This window comes from Prinia subflava, chromosome 4 (genome assembly GCF_021018805.1).
Source record: "Prinia subflava isolate CZ2003 ecotype Zambia chromosome 4, Cam_Psub_1.2, whole genome shotgun sequence".
Classification (NCBI taxonomy): domain Eukaryota; kingdom Metazoa; phylum Chordata; class Aves; order Passeriformes; family Cisticolidae; genus Prinia; species Prinia subflava.
This window is the reverse complement of record NC_086250.1, coordinates 17,620,123-17,638,563: the sequence shown is the minus strand read 5'-3', so window position 1 is coordinate 17,638,563 and position 18,441 is coordinate 17,620,123. Positions and strand designations below refer to the sequence as shown.

The window sequence follows — 18,441 nt, the reverse complement described above, 5'->3', positions numbered from 1 at the left end:
AAGACATCAGTATTTCCACAACTCAGACTGAAAGTCAGCTGTTTGTATAACATGTACAAGATCCCAACTCAAAACAAACGAGCCCAAACCACCTTTTAAAATCAGAAGTAGTAAGCCATTGGGCACATTAACACTGACCAAATATTTTTGTGCTATTTTAAGATTGACAAAAATAATTTATTAAGGTTGCTTAAAGAGTTTCTCTTGGATTATGAAGTTTTTCAATTCTGATAATAGAAAATAATTGACTTTATACAATACATACCTGCTTTATTTATTCTTCAGTCAGCACTAGGCATTAGGTTCAATCATTTGTACACGGCATTACAGTAGTTACAAGACCAAATGAACTATTACAATTGTTTTGTAACCCATTCCTAGAAAAATTCAAAATGAGTACAGAGAAATTCCAGTCATGTTATCACCTAGTTTTAATTTACTTACATATACCACATGAGATTTCAGATCTTAAGAATTCATATTTTGTTGTAACTAGATGCAAAGTAGAAGCAAAAATTTCTCAAAATAATTGTTATTGTTCTTAAAGCTCTACTGGGTTAATATATACTATTTAAGAATTTTTAAAAATCCCAAATAATAGTAAAACATAGAAGCTGATGCTTTAAAACATTTTACATTTTTACTAAAATTGAAAGTAGGATGAACAAATAAAGGTGTAGACATCAGAGTACTAGGATTCTCAAAGGCATTATGAAGAGCTGTACACAACACACACATTGCAAATCTGCAGGTGTACAAATTTTTTATGTCTATTCAGAGCAGTTGATAAGTCACTGAATTTACAGACATGTGCTCTGGATTTCTAAGCCTAATTAGAAGTTTCTACTCATTATCACTAGAATCACCTTAGATCTTCAATAAACCTTAAAAATTAATTCAAGAACTAACTTCAAGAAACAGTAGAATATCCTGGGGCAAGTACTATAAGTTGGCCCTGACTTCATATTCTTTCACAGACATCAGCTTGTGTCTCATAGTAGACAACTAGACAGATGTTGTAGATGGACTTTTTGAATGATCCAGGTGAGTTGTACTCACTGTAGCTATGCTTTTTATTAGATGACAGAAGCATTTGAAAGTGAGCCCCATGTGAGATGCTGCACACCTGTGTGTGCTGGAGCTTCAGAGGAGCAGAAGCTCCTGTCACCTACCCAGTTACTGGGTTGATAGCTTGTTCTCCAACTCTTAATTGGTAGACCAACATATAAAAAAAGAACAGCTTGCTGCCAACACAGCTCCAAAGCACTCCTCCTGTTCTGCCAAGGCTGAGCTAAATGAAAAGTACCCGCATGCAACAGAGCATACATGGTTTTTGCTTTATTAATTTGTACAGAATCAAACTACAAATACTTAATGTGAGGGGAAAAACACAAATTAGCAAAGAGCAATTACATGAGAAGTATTAAACCATGTACAATCAACTCTCAAATTTGTCTCCTCTGTAGCCAGGCAATTAAAGTCAAAGGGAAGAAAACACTTCAATAGCCCAAAGGCAGGTACAGGCTCTACAGCAAGGAAATGACAACAATGAGAAGCAATAATTCTGTTTGTGAGAGATCCTTTGCCCAGAAAGGATTAAATGCACTTTCCTCTTTTGGAGAAAAACAAGGTACACCAAAAACGTTTCTTAGCCAAAATCCGCTTAGTCCGACATGACATATTTTCCTATGAAACATCTTACCCAGAAGTTACTTTGGCAAGGCAGGTGCTCTTCCAGGAAGTGGCCAATTTCCTAGTGCTTTGCCTTGAATAGCAGAATGTTTGGTTCCCTGCACTAAGCTAAAGGACAAAACATGATGTACTAGCTAAGAAGCACACAGCCACAGAAGTGTGGTTTGTATCACTGACATTAAGATATTAGCTAAATTTCAGCTGGCCCTATTTGCTTTCCAGATAAGGCAGAAAACCCCAAACTAAACAAAAACAGCAAACAACTACTAAAAAACCAGACCCACACAACAAGAACAAAACAGCAGCGTGCAGAAACTTCTACATTTCATTTCACAGAGTAATAGAGACATTTCAAAGACATTTTAAATGAAAAACTGAAGTTTACTTTGACTTTTATATTTGTAGCAGAGAAAGGTCCACTTTCAGTAAGAAAATACAGTTAATTAGGTACTAATAAACATTTCTAGCCATTAACTCTGTATAATGCAACCAAACATAATAGACATCAAAATACAAATTAATTATTTCAGATTTAACATGGTAGCAGTCTAAGCTATCATCAGATTTCAAGAATTTCAGCTCTTTAGTAAATTGAGTTTTGATCAAAAGCTATGATGCATCAGACCTTTACAACAGCCCTGCTTACTTATGTAGATTAGTTTCTCTTCTTAAATTGCCTTAGCCAGAGGTAAGGCTTTATAAACAACACAAATGAACATCACTTTTTCTGTGAACTTTGTTATACTGATCCATCAAAAGGAACTAATCTGTTTTAAAAAAGAAACAAATTAGGCATGACAAAGAGATGTTTTAGTTCTAAACAGGTGGGATTAGAAGGATTATAGAAAAGGTTGCTCCTTATTATGAATCATTTTAGAAGAATGAATTCATCAGCCATTGAAGTAGTTTCCATTCAACCTGTAAAATATATAAAGTGTGCCATTCCAGAAATGGAAAACAATTATTTACCACTGGAATATCTTTCTTAGAATTTGAGAACTGCTGAACCTCTATGCAAGTGTTAAATAACTAAAAAATGTGCATCTCATCATATATCCTAATTCTCTCTCTTTTTTCTCAAGGTTTTCTACTTTCAGTTTCAAAATCTCTGCAAGAGGTAGAAGATGAAAATATGTTGCTAGCTACATTAAATCTTGGAAAAACTCTACAAAATGGAGACAAAACTATGAACAGGGGAGCTATACCTTTGCTGAAGCACTACAAGACTGAAGACAGCAGTGTTTTCAATGATAAGAATGCGGGAAACATGAAGTTTTTGGTAAGTTCAGTTTTAACTTTTTACTTAATTGTAAAACTGAAATTTATTGATACACCTTTAGAAAACAAGTACAACAATTTAATCAATAACCAGGTAAACATACAAAAATATCAGTTAAACATAACATAGCCAAGAAAAAAATTCAACTCTATAAATCTAATGCCAAGTTTCTAAGTGTGTAACTTGCAGAGTTGAATGAAATCTGATTTTCAGATAGTAGCCAAAACCTGGAGGATATGGTGGGTGGGGGGGGGGGAGGAAGAAACCTATACTTATATTTGTTGCATGTCCCTATATGTAGCAACAGGTTTTTAACTTTGCCAAATGTGAGACTCATTATTTAATTATGTCCATTAAACCATTTTGGCCAAAGATGTCATGCAAGTCATTACTTTTAAGGTATGATTTTGAAAGACAGAATAACTGCACCGTTCAACTATAAAGTACAAAATATGAACACAACTGACTTTAAATAAAGAGAAACTTCTTGTCTTCCCTCAAAACAGGACAGAGGCTCCAGACATGATTTCTTCAATCACATTATGCCAATCAACTTAAGTAGAAAGCAACTACCTTATCCTGCACTGAAGGGAGCCATGGCTTTTCCAGCTGACACTGAAATTCAAAATATTGACTCAATACAGGAAAGAGAGATCACAGATGAAAATTCAGCTAAATACCCTATAGGAAGAAGAGATTTTGACAGTAAATATATTTTACTTTTACACCAAAAATTATTTCATTCTGGTAAAGTACACAGCAGTGTCAATATAGCAATTTGGTAAAGGTTAATTTAGAGACTCCATGACTGTTATGATTTGGTGCACAGGGGAGGGAGCATTTATTAAATTACTATTTCCAGAATCTATAAGATTTCTGGTTCTTTCATGATTTAAACTTTCAGGCTCTTTTTTTTTTCTCTTGTAGTCCTCAGGTGTATGCTGGGAAGAGTCTATCGACCTTGTTGGCAAGTGTGAAAACTACTCATCTCCACCACCTTCTTCGAAGATTAAACATTTTGTTCTGAATTTAATGTAATTGGAAGGTACTGAGTGTTAGTTTAGCTGTACATATGCATCCAAAAATAATTTCCCATTGCATTGTAGAGAGATACATAATTCATTACCAAAATAACAGTGTATTTATTAACAATGTACTGTTATTAAAAAATAAAATACTTCAGCATAATCCAGACTTGTAGTAGTTGTCTAATATACACAAGCCACTTTCAATTATTTATATATGAAAGAAAGTAATGAATTTCACCTGTTTTCTTGCAAAATTTTATAACTTTCAACATATCTTGTATGTGAAAAAAACAAAACCAACTTAGAGTTGAAAAAATTGAGTTAGTTTTGCCTGACCAGCAATCAGCTTATTCTTACTTGCTGTTTTAGTCTGTTTTCTTTTTCCACCAATTTTGCTGTCCAATTCCTTCTTAGAGCTGTTTGAAGTCTTAAGTCTTTTGGTATTTTTTTGCAAAGATGGTTCACTTTCCTTGTCACAGATTATTTTGTCGTTATTCAAATCCATCTGTTCATTCTCGGAGTTCTTGTTTCTTGGCTGACAACTCAGCTTTCCCATTTCTGTACAACTTCTAGTCTGGTGAACACTTTCATAAATAGTTCCAAGCCCTGGTACATCAAGACATGAATTTGTACCTTCTGTCATGTAAGAAAATCAAAAACATATGTGAGGAAATAAAAAGTTACCTGAGAACATACATCCTTTTTCTATAAGGACTGCCATGGGGTTTTTTTTAATCAAAACTAATGTAATAAAGCTATGCTGGACATTGTTATTACGTTTGTTATGTGTTTGTAAGTGCATTGCCAATTTAAAATTACATTGCTCAGAAATATGTGATAACTCACTTAGGGAAGTGGATTTATAACTTTGAGATATTGGGAGAGAGGGTTAAAGGGCATAGAAATTTTATATATTATATAGTTTTTAGTGCAGTAAAACAAATTTTCCCACCTTTTGATGGCAAAAATATAAATTTCACTTGGCTTGCTTTTGTAGAATAAGAACAAATATGTCATACATGCAACATATATCACTTTTTTACCTCAAGATAGAATCAGCACGTTTTTCCAATACTTATATTTTCAAAGCATTGGCACTACAATTTTATTGCAAAAAGATTTAACTGGCATATGAGACATTGAGAACCATGAGACATTTCTGATCTTTTTCTTGAAAACACTTGTTTTGAGTTCTACTGAAGGCTTTTTGGATAGCACTGAAAGTATTACCCGTCACATTCATTTATTCAATCCTACCACAGCTTACCTGTATGCTTTCCAGCTTTTAACTGTTGATTTGGTACAGGATGTTTGCAGGTTGGAATTGCATGGGAATGCTGACCACTCATTTGACTCAAATCATTTTTGTATGTACAGGCAAACTGGGATTTGATTGAAGATTGCTTCATCTGCAAATACCAATCTACTATTAGCTTATATTATTTACAAAAGTGAAAGACAACACCTGCAAGACTTGTATAATAATGAGTTTTCCCATTCTTTTCACATAAAATACCAGAAAAATGGATATGCTCAGATTAAAAAAGAAATTAGATATTAATTTAAAAAGCATAAGGGCTTTCAAGAATAATCATTTATTATTCTATAAAAGTACTAAAATAATACAAAAATCTTTTTTTTAATCTCTTTTAGAAAGGTACACCATAACTCTTAGAGCTTCAAATTAGAGTTTTCTGTCTTAAATTAGCCTAGTCTTCTGATAGACTCCACTGTTTTGAGTAGATGTGGTAGCTACTACAGTCAATTTTCATACTTCTGCAGCTCATCATCTATACTTATATCTGCAAGGGGAATTTCAAGTACTATTTCAGATTTCCCATTTACTCACAAAACCAAGCCATTTTACCATTCAATCCCAATGTCTAACTCCACATTTGCCAAAACATACTCATTTAGTTCAAGTCACAGGTAAAACTTCCTCAGCTTATTCTTAAGTTACAGCTTCACATCAATTGAGAATTTCAGGTCAAGCTTTGTACTTTCTGTACAATTGATCATGAATGCCATTGGCTCTGCAAGACAAATTCTGCTCTCACTTCCATTTGAAAGTGCACTGGATTATACAAATTATATTGAAATATGTAGCACAGAGCCGATAACTACAGTCCATCTGGATTCTTAGCTAATAATTCTATCACAACAGCATGGGCAAACTTAAATCAATTTGAGCTGAACAAATGCTACAGTAAAAACATCAGAGAAAAGAACAAGCAATAAACACTGTTACAAAATAAATATTAGTACATAAATAGATAGCAGGAGATGTTTGATGTATAAGAAGTTTAAAGCCACTTTTCTGATTAAAAGGTTTGCATTATGCAAGTCTACTTTTCTTCTTAGAACAAGATTAAACCTTAAAGTTCAGATTTGACCCTTAGAGATATAATTATCTTCTAACTGAAATTCTCAGATTTAGACAGAAGGAAAGAGAATAACGTTCCCAGAAACCTCCTTTCACAGAGGACTTCATCCACAAAATTCAGTCACAATCAATGCCACTTTGATCACATTTTGCTTTCATTCATACAGGGTAACAGACTCGAGCTTATCACTGAGATGCAACCTAGATATCTCTTCATGGTACTGCTCTTGGCCAAGTGAATTCACTGAGTATTTGGAAAAAAATACCTCATTCATTTACAGAAACACAGTTGTTCTTTCTGGTTTAATACACCTGGACATACATAGGTTTACTTTAATCCTCAGTATTCCCTTCAAGAGTCAAAAAGACCAAGTTTTCCCTGTTGTCTATTACTCCCAAATGGCAATTTATTTGGGCCAGATAACAGACTGGGCAAACTAGCCAGCCTGACTCTCAACAACTCAAATCTCTTTCTAGTATTAATCTACTTTGTATTTTAAAACATTTACCACAAAATAAGACTACATACAAAGACATTTACATGGTTTGTATGCCTCAAGATTATGCCTCAGTTCACTGACTCTAAGCATAATTATAGAATATGCTGCATTGGAAGAGACCCACAAGGACCATCAAGTTCTACTCCTGGCCCTGCACAGGACAGCCCAAGAATCACACCACGTGCCAGACAGCATTGTCCAGATTGTCTAAATACTTCTTGAATTCTGTCAGGCTTGGTAGTGTGACAATTGCCCTGGGGAGCCTGTTCCAGCACCCAGTAACATTCAGGTGAACACCTTTTTTCTAATATCCAACCTAGCCCCCTCAAAAAGCTTCATGCCATTCCCTTGTGTCCTATTTCTGGTCACTTGAGAGAATAGATCAGAGTCTGCACCTCCTCTTTCCCTTGTAAGGAAGCTGTAGACTGCATATGTCATAATACTCTTTCCACAGTGTTTTGAAGGATAGAGCAGCTGTCTAGTTTAAATTTAGTAAACATCATATTGTACAATTACAATATTAAGAAGACAAGGGGCTTGTATTTCCTTTAAGCTTCAGGTTACTGTAATATTAATGGAAAATATTTTCCAGTATTTGATATGTTTCCAAAAAAATTCATCTTAATCCTTTACAAATCCCTCAATGATCAATTATTATTCAGTAAATGACACACATCAAAAATTATTCAACAATAACTTGAACAGCTTTCTATCACATTCACATTACAAGAGGCAAATAAGCTACAATTTTGCAAAGTTGATGAATCTATAATAAATACAGCATGAAGAATAAAAAATTTGAGCAAGAAAGCCTGATAGTTACCATTCTATAACCAACAATAAATGAAGTTATTTTTTATAAACAACAGTGTTTCTTTTTACCACTCCCATCTGACATTGCACTAATTTAGTTTGTAGGGAAAGAATATGTGGAGCCGAAGGACAAAAGTCAACCTCAAATACTGAAAAGCTCACAACACAAACCCATCTGTGTTTCAACTTCACTGAAGCTTGAAATATGTCTATTGCATCACATACCACTCAGGCATTTCCAAACAGTACACAAAGCTCTACCAAATCAGACTCTGAATGCTAGAACTAATCTAGAGGGTGTATATATAATGTAAGACAATTTGTTGAAGCAGTCAAACTTTTCAACTAGTCTAGGAACGTATACTCACTAGTATAAAGAACTATATTACAGTTCTGTACAGGACTGTATTGCCCTGGGTGAAGTAGCAATAAGCAAATTTTAACAGCCTGAAGGGAGCACAAAGGAGCACATGTCTAGCGCTGAAGTAGAAAGTAGATCTCCACTGGAATGTTTTTAAGAAGAAAGATTAACCTGAAATTTACTTGAAACACACAATGAAGCCTGTCAACAGCTTGAAAAAGCTCTTAGAAAAAAAGCCCTTAGAGTCCTTTTACATTAAATTCCTTAAAATTCACTGCTTTAAGGACACCACTCCAATGACCCACAGTTCTGGGAGAGAAAAAATGTTGGGAGATCAGTTTGCTAAATGAGTAGCAGCACACAAATGGAACACAATGAACTCAGCCTTACTATTCCTTCCCTTCACAAGCAAGTCAGATGTTGCTCTTGTCCCCATACAAAGAAAGAAATTCTGTTGCATTTCAGAAAAAAAAGGTTCACTGTTAGCACTCTTCAGCTGGGAGAAAGCAGGATAGAACTTCCAACTGTTTCAGCACAAGTAGGTTGATTAGAAGTCCTAAAAAGCAGATAAAGTACATTCTCCCACCTTGACATCTGTATCTAGAGAAATGTTTCAGTTGTTCAAGATGCCCATATAAAACATTCACTTTTATGTGAAATATTAATGGTGCATGCTCTATTTATTTCTAAAAGTTAGATTATAATCTGTTCCAGATCCCCTTCCAGCATCTGCATACAGACAGTACTGCCAATATTTAGTCACTAAGAATGTTGAGATTTGGTTTTTATACACTGGAATGGCATAATAGAATTTGAAAACCTACATCAGTAACAACAAACACATGTTTTTATTTTCTAGCCAAACAACTAGAGTACTATTTGGAAGAGAAAAAGAGATAAAAAGAAAATAATTTTTCTCCATCCTTACCCTTGTCCTTTGAGAAAAAAAATATTCAAGGTAAGTTGAAAGAGGAAGTTGAAAAAGAGAAAGGAGTACAAAGGGAAGAGTAAAAAACCAGTAAATTATACCTTTGCCAAACCAAGGCAGGTTACTTAAAAAATATCCTGGGATAGCTCAGGGAGTAGCAAGATTTTATTGTATTGAAACTATATTTTTTATTATTTTTAAGCATAATATTGTACCAGCCTTTTGCTATTCCAAAATAACCTGCTACTGTTTTGAGAAACATAAACTTCAAATCACCTCATTATTGGCTTTCAAACAAAACTCACAGCTATGGATACTAAACAAAGTAATTTATGGTTCTTGTAGAAACAAAAGTAGTGTTTTCTACACAAATGTGGTTTATCAACTGACACCAAGTCTTTCCTCAGATTTTGTGCTGAACATATAACCTTTTGATTCCCTTCTCTTATCTCCTCTGCTAAACTACTAGTCAACTTTAGAGTTCTCCATAATTAGATCCCACTTAGGAAATAAATATTTTTTGCAACAATAGATGAGACTACTACCTGAAAAAGACTATTTTCTCTATTACTATGACTCTTCTGTTCACAATTGCAGTAAGCATACAAGAAAACTCCTGATAACTTCCTGCTGATAGCTTTCCAAGTCACAGTTTATTTGTACTTGAATCACAAATAGGCAAACCAATTCTCTCAAGTAACAGCATTTAGAGAACTAAGCAATGAGAAATAACAGCAGTGCATGAAGCTAGATATTAAGTCATTTTATAGAGACATGAAAAAGTCACATAAGAAAGGCAGACCAGGATTTTTGCTTTGTGGAGTTCTTTACTTGGAAGAATTTTGATACACAGTAAAATTACAATGAACTTCAAGCATGCCAAGATTTGTTAGAGTTGTTAAGCGAAAAATTCTTCTTAAAACTAGAACTGCAGCTATGTTCCCAACTGGAGGGAAATAGTGCCTCATATAGGAAAGATTTTCTTAATGTAACCGGAGACAAAAACAAACCAAACTACTGAAAGTCCTTGCAGCTGTTTCAGGGTAAGTCTGTTAACAATGCAGCAGGATTTCTAAAACAATATACCAAAAAGCCAAAACAATCTTAGCTTTACAAAAAAAGATCTGTTAAACTCTCATATATTGCATGCTTACAGCCCAATAATTTTGGTTCTTCCCTTCGTAACTCCTAAAGTTCTCAGTTTCACTCAATCCCATCAACTCAGGAACAGTATTTTACCCACACCTTGAAAACCTCCTTAATATTTTGCAGTGCAGAACAAAGACTAAAATCTTGTTATGCAACATTTTTGTTGTCCTAAGTTGCTCCTCAGCCTAAACAAAGGAGTTTATTGTAACAGCCTGCTCATTCACCTCGCACACCACTAAGCATGGCTTTAATAACCCATTAAAATCAAGAAAATAACTACTCAACAACAGGGTATCTACTCATTTCACATAAATAGAAACACAATGCAAAAAAAAACAGACATAAGGCTGGATGAGCCCTTTTCAGATAAAATAACTCTCTCCTATCCATTTAAGCTTCTTATGTATTTCTATAAAGCAGAAAGGAGTGGTAAGGACAGCTGACAAAAGACATAACTTAATACATGTTCCATAGACCTTTCTGAATTAAAGACTCCTTCTTACAAAATACCATTCACCAGAAAACACTTCACTTAAACAACAGATAAACTTGAAACTAAATTGTTTCCCAAAGGAAAGCCAAGTTTCATATTCTTATTCTTACCTACTTCTGCTAGAGGAAATGAAACAATGCAACATGCTTGTTCCCCAGACCTCTTTCTCATCAAGCAATAGGAGCAACAGTTTGCTTCCGAATAAATGCCAATATAGTTAGGTGATCTTTCAGTGTTTCTTCCAGTATTTAATGAGGATTGAAAGACAAAAAATATTTTTTGTCACTCACTGTTGCCAGGAATTTATTTTGGCACAATGGAAATATCCACAAGATTTATTTTATTTCTGAACACCAATTCCAGTTCATAGCTACCTGTTTATTTTATCCACTGCCCTTATTTTCAGATACTAAAACACATACTCATGATGTGCCCTAGGTCTAAATATTATCAATCTGCATTCCTCCACATAATTCCACAGAAGCTGAGAAATCAGTTCCTCTTAAGAAAAAGGGCACAACAACTTTTTATCTCTTGCATTTTTTAAATTTTATTTTAATTTAGGTGTTTCTCCTTTTTCTTTCCGAATTTTCCTAAATATCTTCATTTAGAGATAGGGACTCAGCATACAACCAAACTAATCACTACTACTGTGTTTTTCTTCCCTTCACAAATATCATGGAAAAAGTAACTTTTATGGGACAAGTCCCAATGAGACATCCTTAATTTATACTATAGACTAACCACCTAACAACTATCAGAGGCACCATGGTAGAAAGGCTCTTAGAGTAATCTTTTGGAACTAAAGTTATCATCAAACATATGGCAAAAGAAACTTCTCTAAAGGATCACAGATATTGAGAAGAAAATCATATTGCTATTCCCTTATTCAAAAAACAAATATCTGGTATCTCTTCTGAATCAATTGCTAACATGAGTGGACTATGCATAACAGAATTTTAACTGTGATTTTTACAAGGAACCTGTACACATTTCAAGATGGTTGCATGGCATAATAACGGAGACTGACACTCAGCATACGAAGGTGGTAAATATTACTACAGCACTTGAGACCTATAGCCATGGACAAGGAATTCTTTGTGCTCTCTGCTGTCCAGCAAGGACAGAACAAAATTTATTTCTACCAAGAAATATTACAATCCTAGACAAGAAATATATGGATTCACAGAGAAAGGAACTGAAATTAGTCACTGTAATTGGCATTATCTTAACAAAAAGCACAACTAAGACTTGGGGAGAGGTTGATTTAAAGGTACTGAAAAAGGAGTATAATGAGTTCTGCAGATACTATAGGAAATCCCTTCAGCCATAAGACACAGTGTAAAAGCTAAAAGGGTTCATCTGAAAATTAACAAATGAACAACAAAGACTGGTATTGCAGCCTGAATGTAAGCAAGGACAGAGAAAAGCAGAAAATCAAATAATCAATGGATTCAGACAGGCTAAGTTGTTTATATGAACCACAACTTAAAGGAACAGACTGAGATGCAAACGGTAGGATGGCATCTAGTGTCTAATCACTTTGATAACAATTTTTTGAACACCAATCTCAATGAAGGAATGTAGGAGAAAGTTGCAACTATCAAGTCCAAGAAAAACACAGCAGCACATAAAGTAAAATGAACACCTAATAAATTAAACTTGAGTGGACAGAGATAGAGAAAAATATTCCAGAAGTGTCATGGAGTGAAAATATCACACATACAATACCTTCTTCAGTATTATATAAATACACCAGGAAAGACAGACCTACCACTGCAAGATCAAGAGTTGTGTATTCACGGGATTGTGTAAAATTAACAGACGATACCAGTTTTGACAAAAGGGACACTTAGGTCACTCTAGATCTGTGAATTGTTGATAGCTGAAGTTCTGTTTGCAGATGTATGCAGTCACAAAGAAGGCACAGAAAGAAAAATGAAGAGAAAGAGAAAGACTTGAATGTCTTCATAGAAACAAAGAATATGGAGGAGTAGAAACATGCAAAAGAAACTAGGAATTGTTAGAGAGGTAGAGAGAAAAAATCAAAAATAAAATGAAAGATCAACATTTTATGAAAGAAGTAGGATTTTATGTGAGAGGGCAGAAATCAAATATGAATGGCAGAGAACTGAGTCTTAGTTATAAAAGTCGTTAGTTGTTTGGCAACAACCATTTTAGTTGACTCATTTTTGCTTGTTTCCATCAAAAACACATCAAACCAGCAAATGTCTCAAGTGTGACAGGTAATTACTTTTAGATAATAATTTTTGCACTTTGATACTGAACACAGCTGCTTGTGCATCCAATTACAAAATGTTCATTAAGATAAGAGAATGATGCATTTCAACATTTTATGGAAACATCATAACACATTTTTGCTATTTTGTGAGTAAAGCTGCAATTTAAATGTGTTTATAAAATAAAGAAGATCCTTTATCAGTTTTTCATAATTTGCCTATGAGTTTTAAACTAAATTTCACCCTAATTAGTGCATGTATCCAAAATGCTCATAATTGACCCAATCCACAAAAAAGGACTCAAAATGAAGTTGTAGTATATTTGAAATGCATGCTGGAAATACTGACAATGCTTTTCATTTTGATATCTTTCTAGTTCTTAGACATATGTTCAAGTTTATCTAATGTCCAGTGAAAGGTATTTTCCATTGTGCTGTTCTAGAACCAGTTCTGATGGCTTAGAACACCTCTTTCCTACATAGTAATTAGATTTGTGTTTTACATAAAGTCAGGACTAAGCCTGTAAAAAATTTTTATGCCACTACTTTTATTTAGCTTTCCATTGAAATATTGCAGAACACAAACTCTGCATCCATACATAGTCCCAACATTCAAGTTTGTCAATTTTAAGGAAAAACTCTACATAAAATGCAGTACACCAAAAACCAGCAATTTTCAGAAACACTGTTCTTTTGAATAGAGCCCCCCACAAAACCAACGTGCTCTTGTGAAGTTCCATTTCATCTACAAAAAGCAAACATTAGCATCTTTATTTTATTGTTCACAAAGGAATGTTACAAAAATGTCCTCAGACTGGTACAAATAAAAAGCATCAAAATAAAAAAAGTAATTAAACTGATTCTTACACCTTTTCAATGTCTATTTTATCAGAACTAAAATCAGGTGTCTGTATTCAGTTTAATCTCTGTTTTCAGATAGCTTGGTTTTTTTCTATGGTCCTGAATACACAGATAAATTAATTCAGTACACCTTCACTAAGAAACCTTCATTAGGAAGTACTTTTAAGTTTAAAGTCTCTCTCTTCTAGAGTTTTTGATATTTCTATTCATATTACAATACTGCTCTAGTTGGGCCAATTACCACAGGTTAATCACAATAATATTTCTTTAGTTACAGGATGAAAATCTTAAATACCTGGCTGAAAAGTAACACTGTTACTTTTATTTTATCACTGTTATTACAGCCTCTATAGTTGCATACCAATTCCTACAGAGTACCTTAATTACTTTTTCATCCACAGGTTTCAGAATACGTTGTCTAAGAGGTTTTGGAGAAGATCCATTGGATTGTGCTGGAGAACTATATTAAAAAGAGATAAGTATATAGAAAATGTAAAAGCAATTAATAAATATTGTTGCCATACCGAGTTCCTCAGACACAGAAAGGCAAATACCTTTACTCTCCAAGTTTACCTTATTTTCTACCTTCCTAAGGAACTCATGTACTGTGACGATTGAAGAGAGCATAAAGAAACCAAAGCTACAGTTCCAATTTCTGGTTCATTTTGCAGTTTCCAAAACTGCAGCTCTGCAGACACAGTATTATTATTATTATTTGTAATGCTGGTGATGATCTGCGCCACAATTCTACTTACACCTCCCTGAAGAGCATCTGGTTGATATTCAATATAATTTTCCACATATTTGCAGACTTCTCAATGGAAATATGCACACAAAATGTTTCCACTCACATGTCATTATGTAACTAGTTACATACATCAATGAAAAAAATTGATGCTTATAATGAAAAAAATTAACGATGCATATAAAGGAGAATTTTTTGAAATTGAAATAAGAACTTGAAATAAGAACTAATTTCATTTGTAAGTAATTACTTCTCCGTTTAAGGTTATGGCAGATCAATGGGTGTATGAAAACAGGTTTTTCAACAAAAAATCATTATTGATTTATTTAGCTCACTTTATCCAATTTTTTCATAAATAAAATTTGGTTATTTAGCTTGTTCTTTATTTTATTTATTTCTACCTGTCTGTGGTGCGAAATTTCTGCCAGCCTTGTGATGGTTCTCCTGTTTTAATTGCCAAAATACGTAGCTTCAAAATAGCTTCATCATGTTACTGCCTACACTATTGTTCTGATTCATGAATCCTCTTTGTAACCAATAACGTCAAAATTTCAGCATCCTATTTTTTCAACAGCTGATGACTCCTCAGGACCAGTGACCAAATAAATCATCACTGCTTCTTTAGTGCATGGATAGGTGAGTTTCCTTGTTGGTGCCCACAGAAATGAATTTTCAAGTTCCCTTTATAGAGTTTGTGCAGCCCAGAAACGTACTACCTCAAAGGTCCATGTTACAAAAATACCTTGAAAATATAGAAAATGCAAATGAAGACTTACAAAAACTTTGGAAAACTCCAAACTGCTCTAAAATTGCTTTAGACCTTTACACCTAATTTCACAGCAGTCTGCATGTTGGTTATTTGATGTCATTGCTGTAAGTAACATCAATGCTTTGTTAGACTCCCAGATCCTTAAAAAAAAGCCCAAAGTAGCACTACAAAAGCAACTTCCTCATACTGACCTGAAGAGTGTCAAAACAGAGGTGATACCACACAAATTTAAATTTTCATTGTCACATAACAGATCTGCTTTGTTCTGGGTAGGAGGATTGACAGCTTCTTCGTCCAGAAGAACTAGCAAGACCTTTACGGTATCTCTGCCACAATATGCAGTGCCATGATTTATGGAATGCAATTTTGGCTGAAAATAAATAAAAAAGGAACATAAAATAGCAAGGTTCAACAAGCCAGACCAATAGCTCACCTCCAAAATCAACCCACATCAGCACAAGGTGTGAGAACCCCTTCCTTCCCTTTTGCAGTAAGCATTTATGGGGAATTTTTCTATGGGTAAGTATTTCTCATCCCAAGCAGTTAGTGGAGTTTAGACCTCTGACAGCTACATGTATACACTGATGAGCAAGTCACACAGAAAAATATACAAATCTATGCTGAAACTGTGCAGCAGAAATGAACATTCTATTTTCTGGTACACAAACATGTTCTGGTGAAGTCCAACAACTCTGACTAACAATCGGCTAAAGCAGTTAGTCAAAAGTGAGATTTCCATCAAGATTTGACAACAGAGGTACTTGGCACAATTTCCTGTTGTTTGGGTGAATTCCTCACGATTTTCCACAAGAATAAAGAATTCCTTAAAGAAAAAAACCAATCCACATCTGGAAGTGCTCAATGCAACAGTCAGAGTACAGATGGAGAAATCCATAGCCACTGTGGGACTTAAAAATTTGAAAGTTTGCTATATTTTTCTTTAAAGGTACCAGGAGTTCCACAGAGAAATTCAGGACTTAATACACAGTGGTAGTTTTTTTAGAAACTATAGGCTCTCTTATTTACTAATACACAGAAACACTGAATACTCTGACTTTATTCTGAAGGGCAAGACAAGAGATGAACTGCATTCATTCATCTAATCAGTTAAGTCTTGAAAAGATAAAATTCTATTCTTCTCTCTATTTGATTACATCAATTATTGTGTGTAGCTTTCAAGAAACCATAGCAACATATGTCAGTCAGTTACTATAAGTTATAATCAATAGCTAGAAATAGCAATTACAGAAATGGTTATTACTTGGCTTTACAGAATTGGCCTATTTCAGTACCATTTAGTTTCCTCAAATTGTATTCTGAACCTCTTCAGTCATTATACCACCATAACATAGATTTTTATTAAATGTCTCGTGTGTCATTGTGATTTTGTCTTAATGAAAAAAGTACAAATTTAGCATCACCTTGACTAATAATACACGAAGGGAAAAAATCTTTAGAAATAACTTTCAGGAATCTTAGTACTACAACACCAGAGACTCTCTGTGTACTAACCATGGACAGAAGTCCAACGCAAAGTAAGAATTCTAGGTAAGACCACAAAAAGAACTCGGAAAAATAATATTGTTTATAAATAAGCTTAATGATTAATCAAATTATTATTTTTAATAAAATAGCTGCCCAGTTTTTCAAGGGTAGTGATCATTTGCAACTTCAGACTGTCCTGGTTAGTTCTATCCAGAAACATCCAGATTCCATTTACAGTAGTAACTTTCTTAGGAAGAAATAAATCATAATTCCTTAGTCACTTGTGGAGGTTTCAACACAAAATAGTGGTTCCTGCTGCATAAAGTAATAACTCTTCCTGGACCTCTAGATTCTTTTAAACCAGGTATTTTCAGGAAAACCACAATGATGGAAGAAAACTGCCACTGCCAGGAGAAAAGCAAATATTTTTCCAAAGAAGCTACACTTTTCAGGTACATTTTATGAGGAAGCAGCCTTACCAGGAGCTAGCAGAGGTATAATTTTCACCTCTATACTTAAGATCATATTTTAAATTTGCACTCAAAGGAATTGTTCAATCTCTTGCATAGAAAAAAAACACTTACATCCTATCACACCAGAACTTAAACTGAATATAGATAATTTGTTCTGAAAAATTACAGCATCAGGAGGTTTCCTTATTAAGTAAAATCAAAACAAAACCTCCAAGCTCTCTGTAAGAATCAGAACAAAGCATTAATCTGCGCTGTCCTGGGATCTTAATAGAACAATACAGATGCTCTAATTTCTAATAGAGCTTGAATTAATTTGGTAAACTTATTGGATTTTTCCAATCCTGCTTTCTTTTTTCATTACAAAAGGCAACCTATCCCTCCAAATGCTTAGTAAAATGTTCCTCCACACTTAAGTTCCACTAAAATATGCCATTAGATATCACTACCTTAACATTTGTCTAAGCTCCCTTTTCCACTCCTCAGCTCTCTGAATTATGTACTTAAGGATAATTGTTAAAATATACATTCATCACAATCTTCACTGAGTTCACCTACATCAACAAAAAGAATTCCCCACACCAAAATAACAAACACAACACTGACAAAGGCAAAAAATTTACACATATTCTACCCCTCATCCCTCCACAATTACAAAAACAAGTAGTTTCCCCATACTTAGTCTGTTCTCTACGAATGTTCAGTCCACATCTTGCCCATTACATCTCTCAACTACTGTCCTTATCTCTAACGCCTCAGGCCCCTCAAAGGACTGTGCTGGTTGACCTTGGTTAGCTGTCAAGCTGCTCTATCCTTCCTCCTCCTAAACAGAAAAGGAAGTGAAAAAATCTTGAAAAAAGCTCATGAGAGTAAGCTAAGGACAGGTGGTTCACGTACAAATCATAGGCTAAATAGGTTTGACTTTCTGGAATTAATCTAATTTATTGACATTTAATCATAATGGGACCCCTTTCTTCTTCCCAGAGTCAACTTCGCTCTCAACTTTTCTACCCCCTTCCCTCAAATGGCACAGGGGTATGGGGAATGAGGACTGCAGCCAGTTCCTAGCACTTCATCCCTTCTGCTGCTTCTTCCTTACGCTCCTCCTCTCCTCCTCTATGTGGGATACTGTCTTTCATGAACTTCTCCACTGCAGGTCCTCCCCACATCATCAGGATACAACCACCTTTGCTATCTTCTGCCACAAGGAAGACACTGGTAAACATTTCTACAGAGTCATTAGACT

The 18,441-nt window shown here is 34.5% G+C and overlaps 2 protein-coding genes across 2 annotated transcripts in view; one reads left to right on the top strand and one right to left on the bottom strand.

Annotated features, from left to right (window-relative positions):
• Window positions 1–631: 631 nt before the first annotated feature.
• Window positions 632–3,756, top strand: PMCH (pro-melanin concentrating hormone). Its single transcript, XM_063395704.1, has 2 exons — window positions 632–2,971; window positions 3,478–3,756. The coding sequence occupies exons 1-2, from the start codon at window positions 2,729–2,731 to the stop codon at window positions 3,754–3,756; spliced, it is 522 nt and encodes a 173-aa protein (XP_063251774.1). The 5' UTR covers window positions 632–2,728.
• PARPBP (PARP1 binding protein) overlaps window positions 3,199–18,441 on the bottom strand; it is a 45,943-nt gene continuing 30,700 nt past the window's right edge. The window contains exons 8-11 of the mRNA XM_063395699.1: window positions 15,432–15,610; window positions 14,105–14,186; window positions 5,267–5,408; window positions 3,199–4,635 (exon numbers count right to left, since the gene is read on the bottom strand). Coding sequence (XP_063251769.1) covers window positions 4,301–4,635; window positions 5,267–5,408; window positions 14,105–14,186; window positions 15,432–15,610 — 738 coding nt within the window. The 3' untranslated portion in view covers window positions 3,199–4,300. The remainder of the gene's footprint in view (window positions 4,636–5,266; window positions 5,409–14,104; window positions 14,187–15,431; window positions 15,611–18,441) is intronic.